The 26,706-nt window shown below is 52.6% G+C and overlaps 1 protein-coding gene across 8 annotated transcripts; it reads left to right on the top strand.

Annotated features, from left to right (window-relative positions):
• Nucleotides 1-622: 622 nt before the first annotated feature.
• ankhd1 (ankyrin repeat and KH domain containing 1) lies at nucleotides 623-25,790 on the top strand. 8 transcript variants are annotated; one of them, XM_034293050.1, is made up of 34 exons: nucleotides 623-1,081; nucleotides 6,315-6,468; nucleotides 8,288-8,444; nucleotides 9,210-9,372; nucleotides 9,547-9,694; nucleotides 9,846-10,079; nucleotides 10,797-10,891; nucleotides 10,999-11,236; nucleotides 12,259-12,450; nucleotides 12,667-12,776; nucleotides 13,631-13,718; nucleotides 13,858-13,985; nucleotides 14,087-14,230; nucleotides 14,368-14,470; nucleotides 14,606-15,574; nucleotides 15,904-16,028; nucleotides 16,106-16,217; nucleotides 16,345-16,490; nucleotides 16,805-16,947; nucleotides 17,063-17,276; nucleotides 17,865-18,040; nucleotides 18,575-18,737; nucleotides 19,197-19,292; nucleotides 19,422-19,538; nucleotides 19,704-19,869; nucleotides 20,199-20,709; nucleotides 20,813-20,968; nucleotides 21,472-21,621; nucleotides 21,974-23,490; nucleotides 23,712-23,885; nucleotides 24,187-24,444; nucleotides 24,627-24,832; nucleotides 24,941-25,108; nucleotides 25,199-25,790. In XM_034293050.1, exons 1-34 carry the CDS (start codon nucleotides 800-802, stop codon nucleotides 25,256-25,258), a joined length of 7,863 nt encoding a protein of 2,620 aa, XP_034148941.1. In that variant the 5' UTR covers nucleotides 623-799; the 3' UTR covers nucleotides 25,259-25,790. The 8 variants fall into 8 exon arrangements, with proteins under 8 accessions (XP_034148941.1, XP_034148945.1, XP_034148943.1 ...); XM_034293054.1 differs by having other exon boundaries at nucleotides 24,657-24,832; XM_034293052.1 differs by having other exon boundaries at nucleotides 23,712-23,882.
• Nucleotides 25,791-26,706: the final 916 nt, after the last annotated feature.

Genomic DNA, 26,706 nt, shown 5'->3' on the forward strand with positions numbered 1-26,706 from the left:
ATCCGATTGTATACCTTTCTGATAAGTCAGTGTGACTGATCTAGCAAGATGTATAGTTGCTATATTTCTTTTATAAATAAATGTAAACACATTGATTGTTGAATGTTACTTGTGCATGCCTCAAGACTTGATCAACTGAGGTACCAAATCGCGTCACAAAATACAATCTGTTAAAAACAGCTGTAAATGTAAACAAAAGAAAAGTATAGCCCTGAAAAAGGGTTTTGACACGGCTAGTCAGGTCATTCAATTAATTTAGCTTTATATGAATTTGAAAGAGGTCTCCAAGCTTCTTAAAACTGAGAAGGGTGCGTCTTTGTTATTGTTCCTATTAATCATTCTAGCTTTAACCTACATTTGCTAACGTTTTATTGAGAAATGCGAGGACAACTAGGCGTATTTCAAAGGTTGGACCTTTTGTGACAGGCGTGCAAGAGTCCAATCATCTTTCAAATATACAATTTTAAGGCGTTAAATCGGAAAGATTTCTCGTAAACCGACCTTGACGGCGCGTGCTTTTCTTTGACAAGCATCCATTCTAGCCAACCATTTTTCAGTCATTGATTTTTGTAACCAATAATATACATCCATTCTGAATAGAGGCGGGTTAAGAGAGACTGAGGCGAAGTACGTTAGGTTGTTAGAAAGTTAATGGCTTGGGGGAAAGAGATTCTCTTCTCGCTTCAGGAGAGTTTCAGTGTTTTTCTGAAGTATAAACATAATTGCTAAAACACCAACAACCCCAAAGAAAGTTTAAGACAATATTGCGCTTATTAGAATACAAAATACTAAGGAAAGTATGCAGGATGCAGTAGCCGGGACGGCAATGCTGACGGACGGCTTCGAAGACGAGATTGACTCTGTGACTCCTCGCTCCCCTGCCGTAGCCGTAGGAATGGGGGTTGGAGCCACACCAGGAGCCGGACTCGGGGGCCTAGGTATTGGTGTTGGTGGAAAGAAAATACGTTTGTTTGGCGAGGCTGGTGGGCCGCCAGCTGACAGGCTTGATTTCAAACTCGCTGCGGCCGCAGTGCTGTCGTCTGGCCCCGGATCTGGCAGCGACGATGATGAGGTATCTGAGGTAAGCCACTCATCATGCTAACTAGCTAAGGCTAAGTTAACCAGCGAATCTGGATTCACCATGTTAGTCAACGTTAAGCGCGTCTCTTTCGTTTCGACGATATCACAAACTCCTCTTTCTTTATTATACCAACCAGAATAATATTATTCACATGGCTTGTATTTTGGCGATATTTCGTAATCTTGTGCCTAGCGACATGTTTTGTAATCTGGCATGATATGAGCAGTATTTTTGGCGGAGCCTTCGACCTAGGCCTAACGCAGTGTGGCAGCTCACAGCGCCATCAACTGCAGGCTAGCTAGTGAAATTTAGCTTGCAAGGGGGCTAGCTAGTGAAATATAGCTTGCAAGGTATCTAACTTGGGTACAAGTTTTTAAATGTTTTTAAGCCAGTTGTTTTCTGCAAGAACTTGAACTGAAGACAAATGTTTTTTTAAAGTTCTGTAGTTATGGTAACTGGCATACAATCCTAGATCTACTTACTGTCACCTCAGCCCGGTTCTCTATTTATGTTAGCTGGCTAGGCACATTAGCCCACCCCTCTTAATACCGATCTTAGGTAGCTCGGAAGTTCTCTTGACTCGACACGCAGGATGTATACAAGTGCTTCGCTAGGGTTGCCAAACGCCACAAGGCTTGTTAGACGTTTGTTTTTGAGCTGTCAGTCAGAATGTTAGCTCGTGAAGATGCGACATCATTGAGCAAGTGCCCCCGTGTGATTTAATTAAACAGATCAAACGTAACTTTAAACAGAATTAAGTGTTTCCCCTCTAACTACTGGCGAGACACACAGGCAGACAGCCGCTGCCAAATTGCAACATTAAACAAAAGAACATTGACAAAGTAATCAAAAGGGAATTGAAACCATTTGAGGCGCCCAGACTGTCACTTCTAGAAACAATGAAGTCTGATGATCAAACATTTTATAAAATAAAAATACATGCACATTCAATTAATCAGAATCAGGATGGAAAAACGTGTCAATGTATAGTCTCTCATGTACACATTATAATTCTATTCTAGACACAGTGATTCTATCGAAACTGCGTCTTCATGGGTTATCCAGTTTGCATCAAACATTCTCTTCTCATGTGTATGATTGAAATCTCCATGGGAATTTCCCAAACTTGCTGACATTTACTCTTTACCTTGAGCAAAAGACGAACTGCCAGAATATTGTATTTGTGTACACATCTGTGCACTACGCCATACTGGCTGTGTGGATGCCCTGACCTGTTGGAAGAGCCTGTTACAAGAGGATGATCCCCGTCTTCCAGGAAAGGTGTATGGGTTCTGCAAAACAAGTGGGAATTGCCAAACGTTTTGTCAAACAGAATAAAACAGGGACGGACTTATGAGTTTGTCCAGCAGAACCTCTGTTTGGCTAAACATTTTGCAACTGATATGACTTGTTTTGTGGGATAAATACACGTTTAACATGTGTGCCCTCACTTAACTCAAGGAAAATTCACCACAGTATGTGAACCAGACTACCTCTTTTATCACACTTTGGTATTCCATGTAGGTTTGTCTACTGTTGCCCAGGTAAACGTTTGAGAGACAAATGTTTTTCAGCAGTTGATTAATAACCCTTTCCTGTTAGTCATTGATGCCCCTTAGGAAAAGGAGGTTGTCAGAATGGTTCGGGGATGTGCGCTTGCGTGTGCGCACAAGCGCAATGTGATTCCTGCAAATCCATCTGCAGGACAGGGGTGTGTCTGTTGCACAATGCAGTTATGACTTTTGTGATGTAGCCCCCCTGACTCCGCCGTGCGGGATGTGGGCCCCCCCCTGACTCCGCCGTGCGGGATGTGGGCCCCCCCTGACTCCGCCGTGCGGGATGTGGGCCCCCCCCTGACTCCGCCGTGCAGGATGTGGGCCCCCCCCTGACTCCGCCGTGCGGGATGTGGGCCCCCCCTGACTCCGCCGTGCGGGATGTGGGCCCCCCCTGACTCCGCCGTGCGGGATGTGGGCCCCCCCTGACTCCGCCGTGCGGGATGTGGGGCCCCCCCTGACTCCGCCGTGCGGGATGTGGGGCCCCCCCTGACTCCGCCGTGCGGGATGTGGGGCCCCCCCTGACTCCGCCGTGCGGGATGTGGGCCCCCCCCTGACTCCGCCGTGCGGGATGTGGGCCCCCCCCTGACTCCGCCGTGCGGGATGTGGGCCCCCCCCTGACTCCGCCGTGCGGGATGTGGGCCCCCCCTGACTCCGCCGTGCGGGATGTGGGCCCCCCCTGACTCCGCCGTGCGGGATGTGGGCCCCCCCTGACTCCGCCGTGCGGGATGTGGGGCCCCCCCTGACTCCGCCGTGCGGGATGTGGGGCCCCCCCTGACTCCGCCGTGTGTGGGGAAAATCAGCCGAGACAGCTCTAGTCACGTGACCCCTGGCTTGCTGAAGCCGTAGTTAGTTCCCCAATGGTCCGACTCTTGCTTTCCCTCTGAGACGGAGACTGGCCCTATTTGACGTTAGTACCGGTCTGTGTTAGACCATGTCGTCTTTTCTCTGTAAATATGAAGCTTTAGCGTGTTTGGACTGCTGTTAAAGTATAGCTGTGCTTCCAGAGGCACCTTCTGCACTGCTAGTCATTCTGCCCCACTTGTGATGGTTGTATTGAGATGTAGTGGATTATGCAAAGTGTGGCTTATTGCACAGTTGGGTCAGCCACCCACTGATATGTCTTCTGCGCTTGTCTACAGTGTAGACGACATTCTGTACAGTTACAGCGTGTTGCGTGGATTAGGCTAGCGACTGATAATTTTCAATGGTAGGTCAAATTCGCTATGGATGACATAGCACTTTATTAGTTAGCTGAACCCCACACATTTCACTGTCAAAATCATTTGAATAAGAAGACTGGTGATTTATTATTTTTTTTTACAGTGCCACCCCCTGGGCTTTTGTGACCTTATTGCTTTATGGTGGCTGTGGTGGTGTTTTAATTCATCCAAAAAATGTTTTTTATTCTTTTGGTCATAGTTTGAATTCATCCAATAGAAAGTTTCTCACAAAATGTTCTGCCGCTGAAACGTTTTGTTTGGAGGAGTGCGTGCGCCCCAGCTGTTTTTACTGCTGAGCTAAATGTTTGGGCTTCCAATAGACTGGGTTTGTTCAAGGTCCTTTGACCACAGGACGTTCTAGTCTCACATTCCATGTGAATGCATTCGTTTGCACTCCCAAAATGTACACAGGCAAACACACAGACACACATTTACGTTGACACTTTGAAACAACCAAGCTGGTCCGCACCGCAGTGCCTCGAATGGTTACCGGTCCAACAGTTGGACAGGAGGCTGAATAATCTGAAGGCTGGTGCCGTTTACGACTGTTACGGCTGTAGTGCGTCACTGTTATTGTGCGTGTTGTGTTTTTGTGGACTCTGACATGCAGGTTAATTGTGGTCCACAGTGTGCTGTACTTGTGGATGTTTTGTTTGACTTAAGGTTCACCTGCTGTTGAGTCAGTGACTAGAGATCATCAGTATCCACAGGTCAATGCAAGACCAAAACAATATGTGATAAAACTCTCTCTGATGCCGGAAAGCACAACGTTTTCGGTGTCCTCTAAAAAACCGGGGTTAGTGATGAAGAGCTAGTTTACCGTGGAGGTGGCCCTTTGGTGGGGAGCCGTGGAGGTGGCCCTTTGGTGGGGAGCCGTGGAGGTGGCCCGTTGGTGGGGAGCCGTGGAGGTGGCCCGTTGGTGGGGAGCCGTGGAGGTGGCCCGTTGGTGGGGAGCCGTGGAGGTGGCCCGTTGGTGGGGAGCCGTGGAGGTGGCCCGTTGGTGGGGAGCCGTGGAGGTGGCCCTTTGGTGGGGAGCCGTGGAGGTGGCCCGTTGGTGGGGAGCCGTGGAGGTGGCCCTTTGGTGGGGAGCCGTGGAGGTGGCCCTTTGGTGGGGAGCCGTGGAGGTGGCCCTTTGGTGGGGAGCCGTGGAGGTGGCCCTTTGGTGGGGAGCCGTGGAGGTGGCCCTTTGGTGGGGAGCCGTGCAGCCGCGTTTCCTGACAGTCGGAGTGTTTAACTTAGGTATTAGTAAAGCAGAACTCAACGTCCGAGTTTTCCCCCTCAGCAGATGCACCACGTCCACCACTTTCTTGCAGACTGATTTAGTCACAAGGTAACGTAGTTTTAGGTAATATGCAGGATCCATCTTTGTGAGATATGCAGATAAAAGGGCACCCTCTCGCTTTTTATCCCTCTCTGCATCAGTGTCTGTCTCGGAGGAGCTCACGCCCACACGGAAAGATGCATGGATGAGGTAATGAGGCAGTTGTTTGGACGTGGCCTCGTGTCTCTCAGGCACACACCCCGAGACAGACACTCCCCTTGGTGTTGGATCTCTGGACACCCAGCCAGGCCGCCGCCTCGTCACCAAGAAATAAACACTGCGGTGTGGTTTCAGTTACGTTCGCTGTAGTTTTATCGTTCATCATCGAGAGACAATTAACTCCCCGTTTCTATTGTTTTTTTTTTCCGTTTTTGACGACACCCCCCCACTCTCTTTGTCAGGGTTCACTTCACTGGGTTCAGTTGCTTTTTGGGGCCTCAGCATTTCAGGTGCCTTTGCGCTGGCCTTTTGATATCATGCCACTAGTCACGTCTGTGGTCTGGCCTGCGGTAAACATGGTGGGATATTGCGTGATCGGTTTTGTCACTGCTTGTTAGTGGACGCGCTGTGCTTCATGAGTGCTTCTCACTCTGCTGCTGTTCTTGTGAACCAACACACTGCTGACTCCGTGGGCGATGACTGGTGGCCAGGAGGTATTGGCAATAGCATGGCTGTCCCTGTGGGCCGTGGCTGTGCGGGGGGGAATTCACAGAGGTCAAGGTTATTGGGGGGGGGCATGCTGATCAGCTCACCTTCAGTGCTTAATATAATTCCACCAGGGCTCAGGGCCTAAGCGCTGTGCTGTTCCGTCTCCTGGCAACGTGCTAGGAACACAGCGGAGGATCCTGGGTATTCGTTTGACGCTGTCACTCGTTCACTCCGCTCCGCCTGCCTCTGTCGGCAGAAAACAGGCACGCTCAGTGCCTCCCTCAAAAAACATGCAAATTGTTTCCCCGCCAGTGTTTTCTGTGGTCGTCACGTTTGCGTTGTAGTACCATATGTGGGCAACCCATTGTGCCGATAAAACAGCCATGTACAGACCAGCTCACGAGGGCTCTGACCTCATTTGGCGAATTCTCCCTCTGCGACTACACAAGAAAAACACCGCCTCCTTTCCTGTGTTTTACCATGTTTAGGTGGAGTCCTTCATATTAGACCAGGAAGACCTGGACAACCCCATGCTGAAGACGGCGTCCGAGCTACTTCTGTCCAGCGCCGCGGACGGAGCCGATCTCAGGACGGTGGACCCGGAAACACAGGCCAGACTGGAAGCGCTGTTAGAAGCTGCCGGTATGTATCGCGAGGCGCCGGGATGTGACCGTTGAACCTGGGGTGTGTTCATTCTGCTGATACTGTCTCAAAACACTTTGCAACAGAGAGGCTTTTATGCTCTTCAGGTCCCTCCCCCCTTCAAAATAAGTTACATTTTGGTTGTGGATCTCTTGAAAACAATGAGCGACTGGAGGATGTTTTTAAAGGGATATATTTCACTAACATAATAAGATAAAGGGGGTTGTGATAGAAGGCTAGTATGTCTTAGCTTGATGTTGTTCGTATGCATGACAGTGTGGAGTGCCTCGGAGCGCCCTCAGCCGTGGTCTATTGGCCATACCCCCCCCCGCCCGGTACCTTATCTGTTATTAACTGGTTACTAAACCAATAAGAGTAGTAATAAGTGTTCATACCCCAGCTGTCTCTTAAGCTGCCTCCATGATTGGAAACTATACAAAACAATGATCTGAATGAATACACAGTTTGTTGTCCTTACTGTCCATACCCTACGAATACACAGCCATGTTTACAGACATGCCGACATTTACCCTTCTGACATTCCCACAATGCATTGTCACAATAAACTCTTACACGGTTAAGATCTAGTCCTGTTTCAGTCAATAAATACAACCGCTGGTCTCTTAGACATGTTTGAAAGACAGAATCTCCTTGACACTCGCTGTTTAATTTACAATGTCGGCCTGGTGTTTAGTTTGCGCTAGTGCTTTCTGATGTTGGCAGGGAGGTTGGGTGGTTTCTTCTGTTCTAGCCACTGTGTCGTTAGCCTGTAGGTGTTCAGTGGGTGTTCAGTGTACAACTGGATCATTGACAAAATGAAACCCCCGCATAACAAACAGCAGGGCTAAAAGAAGAGGCTCAAATCCGGGCTGTACTGTGTGCTATGTTTGTCTTGGTTTTGCAACCGTTTTGATTTCTGTAATTCTCCTGCTTCCCATGTTGCTTTGGGGGGGGGGGGGTCAAGGGGGCTGTAAATAATCTGGTCAATTATGTCAGTCAAGTTTACTGCAGGCTAGGTTATCCAAGGCAATTAGACAAGGCCACCACTCACTCACTCTGTCCTCATTTGGGCTGAGCTGAATCAGCCCGTCCAATCACTTAAACTTGGGGTCAGCGTACGCATGGACACCAGGAATTGCTGCCTCCGTAGAGTAATTCTTAGCCTCTGAAAGAAGTCAATGTGCCTGATTTGCCGTGCTTTCAGTTCGTAGGCCCGGGGGGTGGGACAGCGGGGGGGGTGGGACAGCGCGGGGTGCACCGGACGGGGGCCCTATAGCGTTAAGACATGCACCTTCACCACACTCAGTGGCTGTGGGTGAGCGCGTCTCCTGCGTGACTTAAATGCGTCAGTCTGGTCCTCCGCCAGCCCGGCCCGTGAGATATGTCCAGGCCCGGCCGCCGTACCTCACGGGAGCTTAACGGCAACAATGGATTTCCATACAGCAGCACCAGCTCCTGTCATGACTCAGCACTGGCCTTTAGTACCCCCTGTGTGTGTGTTCGTTCCTGTGTGTTCGCCAGTCGTCGTCTGCCCCCCCCCCCCCCCCCCCCCCCCCCCCATCGCATCGCTGACACTGTCAGACGCGCTCCCCACCAGATAATGACGTTTCCTCAGAACGGCGTTCGCCGCTTTATAACACAGTGGGGATGGGTTCACTCACTTTTTGCATGGTCTGAACATAGGCTAACCTTTGCCTGTGTTTGTTTGTGTGTTTGTGTGTGTGTGTGTGTGTGTGTTATTTGGCCTGGCACTAACTGTTTGATCACTGCGACTGTGCTGTGAATGCTGCTGTGACCCTGGCCCTGCGTGCCTGTGAAGGGATTGGTAAACTGTCCACTGCCGATGGTAAAGCCTTCGCAGATCCTGAGGTCCTGCGCCGCCTGACGTCGTCTGTGAGCTGCGCGCTGGACGAGGCCGCCGCCGCCCTGACGCGTATGAGGGCAGAGAACACGCTCAACGCCGGCCAGGCAGACAAGTATGTATCTCTTCTGTTTTAACTCCTCCAACTCAACTGGTGTGGAAAGACCTTTGCCCGGGCATCCTTTCTCATAGCCGAAGAGAGATGGTTCTGTTTAGGTCATGCTCTTCATCTTTGATGATTTGTTTAATCTGCCGGTTGTCAACCTGAGAGGGTTGCGGTCCCTTCTTTGAAGTGGTCTGTTTCGCGTCATATCCTGTTGTCTGCTCCCCCTGAAGTTGGGTCTCCCACACACACGGTTTTGGCAAAGCTGCTGTCTCGAGTTTGCCAAACTGCTAGCGTACTTGGTCTTTATGCTAAGCTAGTTAGAATTGTCTTGAAACTACCCTCCGCTACAACTGCTTCCTGCCCGTGACCCTGACGTCAATCCGAAGCCAGAGAAGACAAAGAAATGGTTGTAGCTGTAGTCCAGGATCCCACAGACCTTGACATTTCGTGCAACACATTTGTCAGTTGTAACTGTTTGCACGTCGTTTCAAACGCGTACGAGATGCAGGCGTTCTAAATTGCAATCCCGATTTGGTTTTTCAACTCCCCACAAACATTGTCTGAAGGCACGGCTGGCTGCTCAATGAAGGGGCGAAGGTGTGGTGCCTAGAGGCTGCGGATAACAAACATACGCTGCACTCGAAGCTTCCAGGTCTGTGATGCTAGCAGAGAAAAACACTTGGATGTCCCAGGGGGCTTTTGACCGTGTGAACGGTGTCCTCGCTTGCGGGCACATGGCAGAGTGGACAGACACAGTCCCAGTAATTGTAGCAGTCTGGTTATTTTCAGCCGTAGCCTGGCTGAAGCGTGTTCTGACGGGGATGTCAACGCCGTGAGGAAGCTGCTGGATGAAGGGCGGAGCGTAAACGAGCACACGGAGGAGGGAGAGAGTCTTCTCTGCCTGGCCTGCTCCGCTGGCTACTATGAACTTGCACAGGTAGAATGCACACACACACATACACACACCTGTATTTCCTTCATCCAAACATTATACTTCCAGCATAGCTGTTCTGTCACACCTGTAGTTCTATTCAAATGCCATTGTGCCAAACTCCCTGGTTGTACCTGGCTGCCCGTTGTGAACACACGGGTGTCTTCTGTCCTCCCGCAGGTCCTGCTGGCCATGCACGCTAACGTTGAGGATCGGGGCATCAAGGGGGACATCACGCCCCTCATGGCGGCAGCCAGCGGCGGCTACGTGGACATCGTCAAACTGCTCCTGGTCCACGGAGCCGACGTCAACGCGCAGTCCTCCACAGGTGAACAAAGCGTTAGGCAGGGTTACAGAACGCGGCGCGGCGTTTTACGCCGAGTGACGTCCAAGTTGTGCGGAATGACCGGACGGTGGAGCCTGACGTAGACCAGGGGCGCGGCTGTTGACGGTCTGCTCTCTGTCCCGGTTCCGGTCAGGTAACACGGCCCTGACGTATGGCTGTGCGGGGGGCTTCCTGGACGTGGTCAAAGTGCTGCTCAAGGAAGGCGCCAACATCGAGGACCACAACGAGAATGGCCACACCCCCCTGATGGAGGCGGCCAGCGCCGGGCACGTGGACGTGGCCCGGGTTCTCCTGGAGTACGGGGCCGGCATCAACACGCACTCCAACGAGTTCAAGGAAAGCGCACTTACTCTGGCCTGCTACAAAGGTACGTGCCAAAGGCGTCCTGGGGTGTGTTGCCCCGGGGCTCTCTTCTCTGTCGGACTCTCTGGTTTTCACCGTTCCCTCTGAATGGAACTGGAATGCAAGCCTATGGCAGGAGAGGACGAAACAACTGCTGGGTTTCAATTGGCTGAGCTCTCGTATCCTCCCCCATACGTTGTGGGCTACAAAGCCGTGACAGCCGTGCAAATTATTTTAACGGTGATTCTGAAAATCAAACCTGAATTGTTTTCTGTTCCAGTTGTTAACATTAATCCCGCCCCCTCCCAATTTATTAACGTCCCATTTGCGATGATGGCAGTGTGTTGTCGCAGCAACGCCTTGGCTGATGCTGTATAGTGGGAGATCTAGACTTGTTTCCTCTGACCAGCTCCAGCGCCGTCTCTCCAAGCTGTCATCTGCGCCTAGTGGCAATAGTCATGCAATAGTGTGCTGCCCCCTGCTGGAGAGAATGATGCAGCTGTTCTAGAAGCCCCATCTAAACCTGTTGCTCACCCCCTCACCTGAACAGATTTCTGCCATACCCCTTTAAACTCCCTTTGATGCTCAGTGTTTCCCGGCTCTATAGGCAGCGGTAGCCTGGGGATGAGGATGTATCTAATCCACTTAACGCTGGACAGTGAGCTAGTGGTCACATGGAAATGCCACTGGTCGTGAAGGGGCTCTCATTGTAAGTCACTGTTCCTCTTGCCTGACCTCACAGGGCATCTGGACATGGTGCGCTTCCTGTTAGAGGCCGGGGCCGACCAGGAGCACAAGACAGACGAGATGCACACAGCCCTCATGGAGGCTTGTATGGTGAGCACACTCGGGCCGGTGGGCGAAGGAATGCCGTGTGACCCTGTTAAACTGTTTAATTTGTACGAGACTGAGATGGTCCCCCGTCTCCCCCCCCCCCCACACAGGACGGGCACGTGGAGGTGGCGCGGCTGCTATTGGACAGCGGTGCCCAGGTCAACATGCCCGCCGACTCGTTTGAGTCTCCACTGACGCTGGCGGCCTGCGGGGGGCACGTGGAGCTCGCCGCCCTGCTGATTGAGAGGGGCGCCAACTTGGAGGAGGTCAACGACGAGGGGTACACCCCGCTCATGGAGGCCGCCCGGGAGGGCCATGAGGAGATGGTGGCCCTGCTTTTGGCACAAGGTGTGGGCTCGTCTGATGACCGTTGTGGTCTGTGTTTTGGTGTCCCTTGGGGAGGTGGTGTTCTTTCAGTGTTGGAAAGTGAAGTAAGCTGATGTGAAGATTATGGAAAAGGTTGTTTTTTTGTGGTGAAACTGAACATATTAGCAAAGTCTTGTACACAAAGATAGCTTTTTGAAGGAAAGGCTTGGTGGAATGTATTTATATTCAATATTTTAAAGAGGATGATTGCATTTTATGGATATTTGAGCCTGAAAAAGGCATTCTAATATTATACATTTCTTCAACAGTGAGTTGTAATTTGCTGTGTATGAAAAATACTTTTCCACATGTTTTAAGAAAGATAGTAAGGGTCTGTTTTAGGTATCAGTTTACTAAAAAGGCATATTGAGAGTAACCACAAAACCAAAAATCCTGAAGACTGTTGGCTTTGCAGAGACAAATTCAGAATGTTCCCATGAGCGGTAGATATTTTACGCATTTATTTTAACCTCAAAAATATTATGGATGCTTCATTGCCGGTCCCAACCTCACTTCCCTGTATGGCCAGTAGGACATTTAAAACATAAATATAAAACCTTTAATTTGATCTGAATTGCTTGCTTAACTCCTCATTTTTAACTAACTGGGGGACAGTTGTGTGGTTAAGGTAGCTCTGTGAGCCTGCTCTAAAAGCCATTAAATATTATTGACTGCAATGATTTGAGACATTGCCACGTACTCTATTGGCCAGAATTCATGCAGTTTCCTACATACACTGATTAACAATGAAAATGAAGAACACTGTTTAATTTATATATTTCTTATTTTCATTCTCAGGCTGACCTTTTGTGTGGTCGTACATAATCAGGTGATACAGTAATATTCTGATTCAGTTTTGACGACTTTTCGGATTAGTGTTAGAAGGAATGAGCTGGATTTCTGGATTGAGTAATCCTCCAGTGGTATCAGGTTAGAGCTCCTTTTAAAGCTCCCAGCTGAGTCACCTTGACCCCTCCTCCCCCTGCCGTCCGTGTGGTCTGCAGGTGCCAACATCAACGCCCAGACAGAGGAGACACAGGAGACCGCCCTGACGCTGGCCTGCTGTGGGGGCTTCCTGGAGGTGGCAGACTTCCTCATCAAGGCCGGTGCTGACATTGAGCTGGGCTGCTCCACGCCTCTCATGGAGGCTGCGCAGGAGGGCCACCTGGAGCTGGTCAAGTACCTCCTGGCTGCAGGTGAGCTGAACCGCCCCTCCTGCAGGACTGCCACTCTGTGTGATTGCTCCACCTCTCTCCATCGACATCTTTTTGAGATTCTTTAGTCACCTGTTCGTCACTGAATTTCACTTGGCTGTCCAACAAATCCAGAGTAAATTTTTTTTCTTCTTCATGCTTTGTAATCTCACTGGCACAACGCAGCTCCTAAGTGTGTAATCTGACCCCCGACCTCAGGCGCTAACGTCCACGCCACCACGGCGACGGGAGACACGGCGCTGACATACGCCTGCGAGAACGGACACACAGACGTGGCCGACGTGCTTCTGCAGACGGGGGCGGACTTGGTGAGACCCCGCCCTCTGGCCGAGGCGTCTCCCCCGGGAAACCGCCCACCTGTGTGTGTGTGTGTGTGTGTGTGTGTGTGTGTGTGTGTGTGTGTGTGTGTGTGTGTGTGTGTGGGTTAGGTCTTACTGAACGAATGGGGACCAAATGTCCCAATGAGTATAGTAAAACCAGAAAAAATTTACCTCATTAGGACCTTTTGCCGGTCCCCGTGAGGCAAAAGTCAATTTCCGGCTCAGGGTTTAGGTTTAGGGTCAAACTTACAATTGATTTTATAGTTAGAATTGGGGTTTCTTTAAGGTCCAGGCGTTGTTGGTTAAGTTTAGGGTTAAGGTAAGGCATTACATCTAGGTAAAGTTTAGGCATTAATGTTACTTTATTGAGGTTAAGGTTAGGTTAAGGTTAGGGTAAGGGTTAGGGTTAGGGTTAGGGTTAGGGTTAGGTTTAGGGTTAAGTTTAGGGCAAGGGAACATGCAATTTCTATTTTCTGGTCCCCATGAGGGTAGCTGTACAAACGTACGTGTGTGTGTGTGTGTGTGTGTGTGTGTGTGTGTGTGTGTGTGTGTGTGTGTGTGTGTGTGTGTGTGTGTGTGTGTGTGTGTGTGTGTGTGTGTGTGTGTGTGTGTGTGTGTGTGTGTGTGTGTGTGTGTGTGTGTGTGTGTGTGTGTGTGTGTGTGTGTGTGTGTGTGTGTGTGTGACGCTGCTCCCAGGGCCCATGGAGTCAGACAGCGTGTATCGTGGATAGTTTGTGATTTGGGACACCGACGGAATGTTTTTCGTTGGATACGTCGTTGCCTGAGTAACCGGGCGGGTTTCCGTGCGTCCACTCACCCCTGCCTTCATGTTTCTCCCACAGGAACACGAGTCGGAGGGGGGGAGGACCCCTCTGATGAAAGCGGCCCGAGCGGGACACCTCTGCACTGTACAGTTCCTGATCAGCAAAGGTGTGTTTCTCCCCGAGTTACAGCAGACATCAGACACTCAACTGGAGCCACAGACGCTTATGGCCCAAAACTGTTATGTTCCCACGTGGGCTCGGATTGACCCTGTTTGTGTACCCCCCCCCACCCCCGCTTGCTTCAGGTGCTAATGTGAACCGGTCGACGGTCAACAACGACCACACGGTGGTGTCTCTGGCCTGCGCCGGGGGCCACCTGGCTGTGGTGGAGCTGCTACTGGCCCACGGGGCTGACCCCACGCACAGACTGAAGGTGAGGTCCCGTCCCGGGGTTAGCAACGCAGGTTTGTGCCGGGAGTCCCCGGCTGAAATCCGTGTGACCGACTGTCCTGTTGTTGTTTGCGCTTTCCCCAGGACGGCTCCACCATGCTGATCGAAGCTGCCAAGGGTGGCCACACCATCGTGGTGTCCTACCTGCTGGACTACCCCAACAACGTCGTGTCGGTCCCCGCCGCCGACCTCGCTCAGCTCACGCCCCCCTCCCACGACATGTCTCAGGTAGCTTGCTAAGGAGCCTAACGGACACGCCTTACCGGCGTGTTTCCGGGACGATGTCGGGATTGTTCACAGGTCGAGTCTCGACGTTCGAGGCCTTTGTGTGATATCTGGTGTCTCCTCCTACCGACCCCATCTAGGCTCCACGAGTTCCATTCCAAGCCCTGGCCATGGTGGTGCCTCCCCAGGAACCAGACCGGGTCCCCTCCAACCTCACAACGCCTCCGCCCGTAAACACAAAAGGTCAGTCGGTAGAGTCGAGGTCAGTCCGTTGTCTTGGCTGATGGGACCTCCTGAGCGCGGTTGACCGTGCAACTGGTTTTTAGAGGTTGTTGAGATTCGACTACGTGGCCCTAACTCTGCTCTCGTGTGTCTCAGGCGGCTCCAAGCAGAGGTCGAGTCCCCTACAGGGGAGCCCCGTGGCTGCGGGCGGCCTGGACGCAGAGCAGCCGCCCCCCTTCCACCCGTACCAGCCCCTGGAGTGCATCGTGGAGGAGACGGAGGGCAAGCTCAACGAGCTGGGCCAGAGGATCTCGGCCATAGAGAAGGCCCAGATGCATTCCCTGGAGCTCATCCAAGGGGAGCCGCTCACCAAAGACAAGATCGAGGAGCTGAAGAAGAGCCGCGAGGAGCAGGTGCAGAAGAAGAAGAAGATCTTGAAGGAGCTCCAGAAGGTGGAGCGCCAGCTACAGCTGAAAACCCAGCAGCAGTTCACCAAAGAGTACATGGAGGCCAAAGGCATGAAGGATGACCCGGGGCAGCCGGGCCAGGCGGCGGGGGTGGAACAGCCCGGCACCCCCCTGCCCCTGCAGGCTGCGCAGCCGGGCCCCGATGCCCAGGGGAACCAGGAGGGCCTCTACCACAACGACGGACAGCCCCACCGTGCCGCTCAGGAACGGGATGAGGTTGACGATGAGGATGATGAAGACGACGAGGAGGAGGAGGAGGAGGAGGAGGACGACAATGACGAATATGAAGAGGAGGTGGTGGTGGACTACTCCAAGCTACCCCAGGTGGAAACCATCCTGTACAGAGACCCCCGCCAGCCCCCCCCACCACCTCCTCTTCACCCCCCGGCGCTACGGACTCCCCATGGACACCCGCTGCCCGCCGGCTTCGTCCCCGTCCAGCCTCGGGCCTCCCAGCAGTCCACAGACTTCAACACGGTGGACTACCCCCCCTGCAACGCCGGCCCCGACCTGCAGAGGGCAATCCTGAGCCAGCAGCAGATGCTGGGGCAGCAGTTGATGGGTTCGGGTCCTGGTCTACTCGCCCAGGCTGCCGATGAGCTCATGGTGGCCACCCCCGCACAGACGCTCACCGACACGCTGGATGACATCATGGCAGGTGTGTTCACACGCGGTCCTCTCTCTGGGTCCAGGTCCCTCTAGGGTCAATTGGTTAATGGTAGACTGCGAAATGCGGTAGATCCGGAATGTAAATCTCTTAAGTGGGTCCGTGTCTGCTAAGAGCGTCAAACCGCCATGATGTTTTGGTCCCAGGGCGTCTCAACGGCGTTAAAGCCAGTGTGCAGGTGCATTTGAGAGAGGTCGTGTCATTCTCCATGGGAATGATCAAACGGGTTTTAATCTGTGTTAAATGGTAAGATGAGAAGATGGAGTTAGGATTTTTAAAGTTGTCTCTTGTGAACGTCCCTCCGTCTCCCCGTTCTACAGCAGCGGTCAGCGGCCGGGTGCCCATGTTAACCACGACCACCTCGCCCGGTGCCCAGACCCCCGCCAACGCAGCGTCCCCTCCCTCCACGCTCCCCCTCTACCCCTCCGTGGACATCGACGCGCACGTACGTAGCCCCACCCACCCGGCGGCACACGCCCCCCCCCCCCGGTGACGGTGGAATAACGCTGTGTCTTTCCTCAGACGGAGAGTAACCACGACACGGCCCTGACGCTGGCCTGTGCGGGAGGTCACGAGGAGCTGGTGTCGGTGCTCATCGCTCGCGGGGCTAACATCGAGCATCGGGATAAGAAAGGTACCGGCGTGAACCCCGTCCGTTTGTTTTTCGAGCCATCCTCGGCCTTTGTGGGGTTCTCTCTGAGGCCGGGTTGTCACGTCCTTGAGTAAACCACGACCACGTGTTCCTCCCGTCTGTCCCCCAGGTTTCACCCCTCTGATCCTGGCTGCCACGGCGGGGCATGTTGGCGTTGTGGAGATCCTGTTGGATAAGGGCGGGGACATCGAAGCCCAGTCTGAGAGAACCAAGGACACGCCTCTCTCCCTGGCCTGCTCTGGAGGGAGACAGGAGGTGCTGCGCTGAACTGAACTGAAAGCTGTCCCTAAACCCCACAACACTCTTTTGTTACTGACTATAGGAGATGGATGAGCTGTAGTATCTTAACCGTGATGTGATTAGAGCAGGTGTCTCTAAGACCATAAACGGGCGGTCTAAACGACCACATAGAGCAGGGTTATTCCACTATTACCCTGCAAGCAAGCAGGTTTATTTACATAGCACAATTCATACATACAACCAGGCTGACGAGACCAGAGTGAGTCCACACATTTAGGAAGGCGGTGACGTGTCCTGTGGACCGACTAACCGGTGGGCCGTTCTTCCAGGTGGTCGAACTGCTGCTGCTTCGCGGGGCCAACAAGGAGCACCGCAACGTTTCCGACTACACCCCGCTCAGCCTGGCTGCCTCCGGGGGCTACGTCAACATCATCAAGATCCTCCTCAACGCCGGTGCCGAAATCAACTCCAGGTATCTGCCGCCAGGCCCGGACGTGGCCGTGCGCATCCAGCCTCTAGCGAGACGTTAGCCGTGCGGCAGTTCGCTATTCGCCTCCTTCACTTTGTTCTCCGGTTTGTCCCTACAGGACGGGCAGCAAGCTGGGCATCTCTCCCCTCATGCTGGCGGCCATGAATGGTCACGTGCCGGCGGTCAAGCTGCTGCTGGACATGGGCTCAGACATCAACGCTCAGATTGAGACCAACCGCAACACGGCGCTGACCCTGGCCTGCTTCCAGGGCCGGGCGGAGGTGGTCAGTCTGCTGCTGGACCGCAAGGCCAACGTGGAGCACCGCGCCAAGGTTTGAGTGTGGCTGTTGTTGTTTTAGCGGGGGGGGGGTGAGTGAGTGACGTGACGGACATGTGGGGGTTTGAGCGTGGGGTTTGAGTGTGGGGTTTGAGCGTTGCCTGAAGTTGGGGATGGGCAGTTCTGCTCTGTAGGCAACCATTCAACCTTTAGCAGACGAGAGGTTTGCTGGAAGTTTGGAGTTTGCAAAGGAGCGGGTGACATGGGAGAAATGGGGAAAGTTGAACACCTTGAAGGTTTGACATATAAATTAGCTAAAAGCTCTGAACCAGAGTTAACAATAGCTAGCTTACAAAGCTTGTGTGGCTAGTGTGCCTTTTTGTCAATGCACCCATTGTTAAACCTGATAACGATATTATCCTTAATTAGCCTCTACGAAGTTTATAATTTTTTCTGTAATTACATTTCTACATTATCTGAATAAATGAAATGCAGACAAAAAAAAACGCTCATGTCAACACGTACAATTGATTGATGACCCATGACTGGGTGAACTCTGTTTTTGTGAATGGCCCTCAGCGTTAAGATGGTTTGTTGTCATCTGCATGATGTTGTCACCGACCAATTGCGTGTCCTCTCCTAGACTGGTCTGACCCCCCTCATGGAGGCCGCGTCGGGGGGCTACGCTGAGGTGGGCCGCGTGCTGCTGGACAAGAGTGCCGACGTCAACGCCCCGCCCGTACCCTCCTCTCGGGACACTGCCCTCACTATCGCTGCTGACAAGGGCCACTACAAGTTCTGCGAGCTCCTCATCGTCAGGTAATGACCATTTCACTCCTCTGCCTGCTGTGTGACCACCAGAGAGAGAGAGAGTACTGTTCTGCTCTGGTCAGTCAGTTTAATCCGTTTTATACCCAGCTGTCGTTACAGAGTGCTGATATAGGATTCCCCAGTCTGAAAGCCTGAAGATGAAGCAGCAACAAGAGTTGAAGCAAAATAGGAAAGAAAATCCTTAGGGGAGGGTCTGAACCTAGGAAGGAACCTAGAGAGGAGCCAGGCTCTGAGGGGTGGCTGGCCAGTCCTCTTCTGGCTGTGCTGGGTGGATAAAAGTACATGCTTTTTGTGGCGCGTCAGAATTTTTGTATCTTTAGATGACCAGCTGGTCAATAAATGCAGGCGGGGGTCTTTAGGCAGAATCCAGATCAGTTGCACAACCAGATGGACAAGGACAGGATGACCAGATGGGCTGTGACAGCAGGAATCATGAGGCAGAAGTTAGCTCTGGAACGGATCCAGGTGGAACACAGCTGTAGTCTCTCTCTGCTCATGCGTTGGTCGTCTTCCTCTTCACAGAGGTGCTCACATCGACGTGCGCAATAAGAAGGGGAACACGCCCCTGTGGCTGGCAGCCAACGGGGGCCATTTTGACGTTGTGCAGCTGCTGGTGCAGGCCGGGGCCGATGTCGACGCAGCAGACAACCGCAAGATTACACCGCTCATGGCAGCTTTCCGCAAGGTACACTCCCCCCCTCTCTTTCATGCTGTGGGTTACGCACTGGTGTAGGTTTGGGCTGATACTGATGCACCGTTAAACATAGTGTATCTGACCTCTGACCCTTGAGCAACGGGGCCATTGAAGACACTGATGCCATCATCAATGTTTGTTCATTTAATCTGGAAACAGTGTGGATGAGGTACACCTGAGAATTCCCTGTGAAACAGCTTTTGCACAGTTGATATTGATAGCTGTTGTGGAATATACCATTGAAGGGTTGACAGATTGCATGGGTTTCCCTAGGCACGTTTAACAGTAAAAAGTGAGATAACCGTTTCACAACGCTATGGAAGACTAAAAAACACATTGGCTGAACCGTAATTGCTTTTTCTTCGCTAATGACCCTGGTGGCGTTTAAACAGAACTGTGTGCATGTGTGTAATATTCCTAAGAGGTTGACCTTTGACCTCTGTCTCATAGGGTCATGTCAAGGTGGTTCAGTACCTGGTCAAGGAGGTCAACCAGTTCCCCTCAGACATCGAGTGCATGAGATACATCGCCACCATCGCCGACAAGGTGAGAGGAAACCGCTAACACAACTGCGTGTTTCTCAGCAGAAATGAACCTAGAAAGGATTGTTGTGTTAACAAATAAAATGCGCAGCCAGCTTCAGTGGTAACGTGCGCTTCATCCCCTCTCTCCTAGGACCTGGTGAAGAAGTGCCACCAGTGCATGGAGACCATCGTCAAAGCCAAAGACCAACAGGCTGCCGAGGCCAACAAGAACGCCAGCATTCTGTTGAAGGAGCTGGACCTAGAGAAGGTGAGTTACGTTTGACCTTCTGCTTCTCCGTCACCTGCACGGATTTACAGCTCTGTATGGATCTCAAATGGCCCCCTGTTCCCAAACGGTCCACGCCGTAGAGGACGGTGCCAGTTGGGTGACAACCGCTGTGTTGTAATCCTGTCTTTGGCTCTGGGCTTGCAGTCCAGGGAGGAAAGTAAAAAGCAAACTTTGGCTGCCAAGCGGGAGAAGCGCAAGGAGAAGCGCAAGAAGAAGAAAGAAGAGCAGAAGAGGAAGCTGGAGGAAGAGGAGGCCAAAGTGAGGGAGGAGGACTTGGACATTGATGACCAGGACCAGGACTCCTCTGAAGGTGAAAATCGTTTTTGTAGCTCTGCCTCACAACTTCTGATTGGCTGACCCTGTACCTAAAATCAGTATTTTACATAAACAGTGTGGTTCTCTGTCTGTGTAACTGGAGGGATATTTTTGTCAGAATGATTGCAGCTATACACTTATGTCCTTCACAGCCCTCAAACCCTGGTCGTTATTCTGAATCAAAGTACATTTGGCACAAACAAATAGAGAATAAATGTTAACTGAGGCAAAGCCATCCAACAAGTTTCTTCAAGGCTTTTTATAATTTCAGCCCTGCGAAGGTCAGAGTTCAGTAACCTTGTCCTTTTCCCGTGGCCCATGTAGATGGAGATGTTCCCATAGACCCACCCAGCGCCACCACCACCACCACCATTGGCATCTCCGCCACCTCCACGACGTTCACCAACGCCTTTGGCAAGAAGCGAGCTGGTGTGACGACCGCCCATAGTGCCGGCCGCAAGAGCCACAAGACCAGGGCCCGGGAAGCCCACGGCGAGCCCATTATTCTGCAGGACCCCCAGGTGGCGTTGGCCCAGCAGAAGGCCGACAAAAACAAGATCCACGGTGAGCCCCGGGGTGGCGGGGTGCCGGGTGGCAGCGACTCGGACAACCTGGACAGCACCGACTGCAACAGTGAGAGCAGCAGCGGAGGCAAGAGCCAGGAGCTCAACTACCTACCAGACCTGCCGTCCTCATCTTCGTCGTCCTCTTCGTCGTCGGCCCCCTCGGCGGTGAGCCAGCCGCCACAGCCGGTCCCAGAGAAGAGGCCGAGCACCTCGCTGCACAGCTCCAGGGAGGACAAGGTCACAGTGTCCATCTCCAAACAGCACCCGAAGTATGAGTCTCTCCGGTGTCAATGCTTATTAGCTTTGTATTCAGTTGTTTAACTTGCCGTTCACCTCTGGATTCTCTAAAGACGGCTGTTTTGTTCTTCTAAGAATCCATGACAGCATCAACGACTCGACGCCCAGCTCCCTTCCCCACTCGTTCAAAACCATTTCACTGCCGGTCTCCTCGCCCAACAACAAGTTGAATGTCACCAGCCCCAAGAGGGGTCAGAGGAGAGAGGAGGGCTGGAAGGAGGTGGTGAGGAGGTGGGTTGGCACATCATAACGTGGCTGTTGTACTGTACCCAAACAGGGTAGCGTAAGTACAGCACGTCCCTGGCTCTTTTGGAATTCATTACAGTTAAGTGTCACTGTTTTTTGTTTCCACGTGGTCTGGTGTTTTCAGACTGTAGATCCCCCTACCACGACAGTCTGAGGCATGTGTATTTAAATGGATGGTTATGTGTCTGTGATCAAAAAGCAGAAACAAGCCTACGCCCTGTTGCTTTGGAATCACACAGCCTTGCTTGTGAGCAAATCAGCTTTTACTCTGCAGATGTCCCATTGGTTCTGCAGTTCTTGGCTGTTCTTTTCTGTGGCCACCCAGCTTCAGTTAAGTCCAGAGTCTCTTGTTAGAAATGTCCACCTGCACAGGGACAAACTGTCGTGTGCCACTGGTGATTCAGTGGACTGTTGCATAACATACAGCCTCGTGACAAACACTGAAGTTGTTTGTGGGTGGTTGTTGTTGTTGTTGTCGTCCCCCCCAGGTCTAAAAAGCTCTCGGTGCCTGCGTCTGTCGTGTCCCGTATCATGGGCAGAGGCGGCTGCAATATCACTGCCATTCAGGACGTAACTGGGGCTCATATCGACGTGGACAAGCAGAAGGACAAGAACGGGGAGAGGATGATCACCATCAGGTACTGGCCTCCCGTTGGCTCCTGCTCTCTGATCGGCCCAGTAGAGAGAATGTACCTTCTCACATGAACAGTCAAAGTATTTTTTTTAACATATATATTTTTTAATGCTTTACTGGACATGGAAATTGTCAAATGTTGATAGATATATAACAGACATGGGTAGATATAATGTTATATGAGGTTTTGCTGAAAGGGCAATGAGCCAGATGAGGACCAATCTGGCAGCAGTACGTGGGCACAGGAGACTGTGGCACCACCTGGACACCCAGTTCTGTCCATCTGTCCGTCTCCTGTTTCATATCATATTATAGACGATGTAACTGCCTCACCATCCTCTTCCTCTGTTCTTCAGAGGGGGCACGGAGTCGACTCGACATGCCGTGCAGCTCATCAATGCCCTGATCCAGGACCCGGCCAAGGAGCTGGAGGACCTGATCCCCAGGAACCACATCCGGGTTCCTGGCGCCAGCGCCAAGATCGGCTCCACCTACACCACCTCCACGGGGTCCACGAACACCTCGGCAGTTGGCTCCAAGGGCCTGGGGTCGGCGCTGCCGTCGTCCGCTGTGCCCTTCCAGTCGGCCTCCGCGTCGCAGCAGGGGGGGAGGACTGCTAAGAGCATGTCTCCCAGCGTTAGGCCGCCCTTCGTGTCACTGCCCCTGGCGTACGCCAACCCGCACCTGGCCCTGCTGGCCGCCCAGACCATGCACCACATCCGACACCCGCGCCTGCCCATGGCCCAGTTCGGTGGCACTTTCCCTCAGTCGTCCAGCACCTGGGGCCCGTTCCCGGTGCGGCCCGTTAGCCCCGGCAGCGCCAACGGCTCGCCGAAGCACAACGGCACCGCCGCCCCCCGGCCCTCGCCTGCCTCCGCTAGCCACCCGGAGCACCCCGCCCCTGCCTCCGCCTTGTCGCCCAGCGCCACCCGCCCCGTCACGCCCACGCCTTCCTCCGTCAGAAAGCAGCTCTTCTCCGGAGAGTCGAAGGCGGTCGGCATGACATCAGTCACCCCTGCCGCGAGCAGCCCGCCCTCCACGCCGGTGGCCCCCACACCCACGAGTGCTGCGACCGCCGCCACGCCCCCTACCCCGCCCTCCCCTCCCGTGCCCGTCGCCCTGCCGGCACAGCCGCCCGCCAACAAGTCGGATCCTGCCGGCAACGCCGTTTCGGGTAAAGAGAAGTCCTCTCCGGATCTGGTGGCGCCGGTCCAAGGTGGCCCTTCTGACGCCTCCATGCACTTCACGGCTCCCGCCCCGGCTCCGCCCTCTCTGCCCCCCCAGCACACAGACAGCCGGCAGCAGCTGCCCCTCCCCTTCGTGCCCGCTGCAGAACCCCCGGCCGCCCAGTCGTCCCGCCCCGTTCTGCCCAGTTCCCGCTCTGCACCAGCAGGGGGCAGCACTGTCGCACAGACCGGCACGGCCTACGCACCGCCCGCCCCCTCGCACATGCACCCCATGACCCAGTTCTACCCCATGGCTGCCGGGGCGCCTCTGCAGGAGAACCAGTCTGTGTTCGTCCCGTCCGGGGCGTCCCAGGAACAGAAACAGCAGATGCCCCCTGGCGTGGGGATGATGAACGGCTCCCAGTTGCACGTCCACGGGGGCAAAGCCCAGCACCTCCCCCCCAACTACGGCCCCACCGCCGTCTTCAACCACTTTAGCAGCATGTTCGAGAGCGGCCCGGCGGGCAACAGCCAGGTGTGGGGAGCGTGCCACCTTCCGGCCCGGGTGCCCCCGGAGCAGCAGTACGGCGCCCCCCCAGCCTACATGCAGGGTATAGGACAGATGGAGAATGCCATGCCCCCTCCGGACGGCTCCAAGGCACCGGGGTACCGTTGCAACACCCAGAGGATTGTCACCAGTCCTATCGGTAAGTGGCCCACGACCCCTTGCGCGCACACCAGGTGACGACATAACCCCCAAAGTTTCACGCGGCCAACCTCCGGCCAAGACTGCACTCCTGTTTCAGTTTGTTCCAAACTCAAGATGTGCCCGATCCGTCTTAGCGGCCCTAATTGCGAGCTATGTCGAAGACCTAGTTGACTTTCTAACGGCGCAGGATTCAACCAGGAGCCCTCCTGTCTGTTTCAGGAATGCACCCGATGGACCCGTCAGGAAGCTGCATCTCCTCGTCCGCCGCTCTGACCAGCTTCGCCACCAGCATCTCCTGCAGTCCGGTGTACCTGCCGGGTCCACCGCCAGTGGGCACGCCCTCCTTCAGCCGACAGCACTTCTCCCCTCACCCCTGGAGCGCCTCCTCCTCCTGTAAGGACAGACATGAGATGGGGAGGGGGAACGCCATGGTTCAATTGTTTTTGGTGTTTTCAGCTTTGTCACATGAGATGGATAAGTTGTAGGCCGTGCTGCTGAATGTTTTCTTGTCAATTTAACAGTGCAGAGGAATAATGTGTTCATAAGTTGTTCTAAGGGTCCAATGATAACTACTTAGGCTGGACTCTGCCACTAATACCCACTAATATGCCACCAATATTCCATGTTATTTCATTCATATTGACAAATCCAACGTTTGGGAAGGTAACCAGCCTGTTGTTTCTCCCTCCCCAAGGTGAGTCCCCCATCCCGTCAGTCTCCTCCAGTGGCTCCGCCCCTCTCTGCGTGTCCACGGTGACCCCGGCTCTGATCCAGGCTAAGGCCAACAGCAGCAGCAGCCAGCAGGACCGCAAGGTGCCCCCGCCGATTGGCACAGAGCGCCTGGCACGCATCCGCCAGACTGGCTCTGTCAACCACGCCATGCTCACCGCCAGCTACACGCCTCCAGTGGGACAGGGGGGCATCTGGTCCTTCGGAGTAGGCAGTGCTTCAGGTGAGTGTCGTGGTTAAGGGCTGGTCTGCGGTTTCTTTTTTCTTTCTTTTACGCGGCATCCACCGACTGGGATGTTCTTAAGGCGTTTTTGCCGCAGTGCTTTGCAGTATGTTGGGAATTGTTTTTGGTGTGTTTTTTGCCTTCAACTTGGAAATTAACTCTCAAACGGTCCGCGATCTCAGTCCTCCCCTCCTCTAACCCTCCACCTCCAGAGGCCATGTCAGGCTGGTCTCAGCCCCTGATGGGTGCCCACGTGATGCACCAGGCCATGCAGGACCAGAGCTCCTTCTCCCAGCACCAGAACATGGAGCGGGACGACACCGGCACCGCCAACCCCTCCAACACCTTCAGTCAGCCCATGCCCACCAATTTCATGGACTTCCCGAAGGTAACGGACAAAGCGCCCGACTGGTCGCGGCAGAGGTTTGTCAGACAGAATGATCTGATTAAAAAAAAATAAGAACGCGGTTAACAGGTCTCCCGTTGGCCCTTCTAGGGTTTGCCGATGTCAATGTACGGCGGGACCATGATTCCTCACCACCTTCCGATGGGAGAAGCCCCCGGGGGCCCCATGTACAATGGGACCGTTCATAATGCCGACCAGGCCTGGAGCCCCGTCCTAAAGGTGGTCTCCAGCTCCGCAGAGACTTCAGACCCACAGCAGGTAGAACATTCTGCACTTGGTTTGACCTTGGTGGGGTTGCAGTTCTCATTTGGGTTTTTTCGTAGCTAAGCGATGAACGTGTCTTTTCAGGTCTGGCCCGGGACCTGGGCCCCCCACGTTGGGAATGTGCCCCTTAATCACGTCAACTGAAGGAGTCCCCACGATCGACGCACAGGACCTTTAACCTGACGCTTAAGAGAACAACATAATTACGTAATATACAAAGATATTAACCTAGGGGGGTGTCCGGGAACAGAGGATTTAGACGGCCGGACACCATTTTGATGTGCCTAACTAAAAAAAATGAAAAAAAATAAGAAAAATCTGGTGTGGGCCAATACATGTTGACCGTTGTCCATGAACAAACCGATTGCCTGTTCAACAGGATCCATTCTCTGCGTAGTATAGCCATTACTTTGACTTTAAAAGCCCCCCCCCCTGAATAAGTTGTTCTTGGGTCTGCAGCGCTCTACAGGACTGTGCGCTATTCATACTCTGCCCACGAACCAGGAGGTTGAAAGAGACATCTGACCTTTTAGTGGTAAATACATGTGCAATGGTTTACGTACTAAAAAAGGGTTAATATGAGAGTAAATTTCATGTCGTATAGTGGCTATACTTTATGTAGCCTGTATTAATGTGAAATATTTACCTTAATATTCAATAAAAAGATGAAACTACACCTGCCTTAAGCCTGTTAATTCCTGTTACTTTAACCTCCTGACTTGGTTTGGCGCGTGACTCTGTGCATGTTGATTTGCTGTGCCCTTGGTCTAGTATTAGCCTCTTTTGTTTGTTTACACTTGATAATGTCGTCACTTGAACGTGTTGACCGGGTGTGCTGTTTACTAGCTTGCAACTGTCTAGCATGCATGGAAATGTTTTCCTGCGACAAACTGCAACCTGACACTTATTTTACATGCACTAGACCCATCTAACTAGAGAATTTGTTTTGAGAGATTCACAACTAGGATTACTATTTCATCCGACTGTTTTGAAATAGATTTTTGTAACAAACTTGATTAATGTTGGAAGGACATTTGAGAGGCCACCGTCACGTCGGACATATTTGGTGAGGGGCTATTGCGTCAACACTGCTGTGAGGTTTAGATGTGAACTTTCAGTCCCTTCTGTCCTAATTTACACAGTACACAAAGATCTAACTGGTTGTCCCGCCCTTTAAATTCATTGGACTTGGTTCACTTCGGTTCATGCTGTGCCAATGTTGTGAGCTGTAAAATCAAATAATGCGCAGCTTGATGATACTGTAGTCTCATATAACTGCTGCATTAATTAACCATGTAGGAGGTAGGAAAATGACGAGTTGTGAAGTTGTAAGTGCATTTTAAATGTTATGGACTCGCTGAGAAACACTGATTTACTACTGGCTATGAAAAATACTTCAACCAACAAAAAAAATACAGCTGTCTTACATGAAAACGGTTTGACCAATGAAACTATCAGCTGGCTCCTCCACAATGCTGTTGGGTTTTGTTGAGATGTGGCAAAAGCTTCTTCTGGTCTGATTGCAAAACGCTGTGTGTTTTGCATTCAAAGCTAAATCTGTGAACACCGGGCCCCATGGTAAGGCATGCTTG

Source organism: Esox lucius, chromosome 7 (genome assembly GCF_011004845.1).
Source record: "Esox lucius isolate fEsoLuc1 chromosome 7, fEsoLuc1.pri, whole genome shotgun sequence".
Taxonomy (NCBI): domain Eukaryota; kingdom Metazoa; phylum Chordata; class Actinopteri; order Esociformes; family Esocidae; genus Esox; species Esox lucius.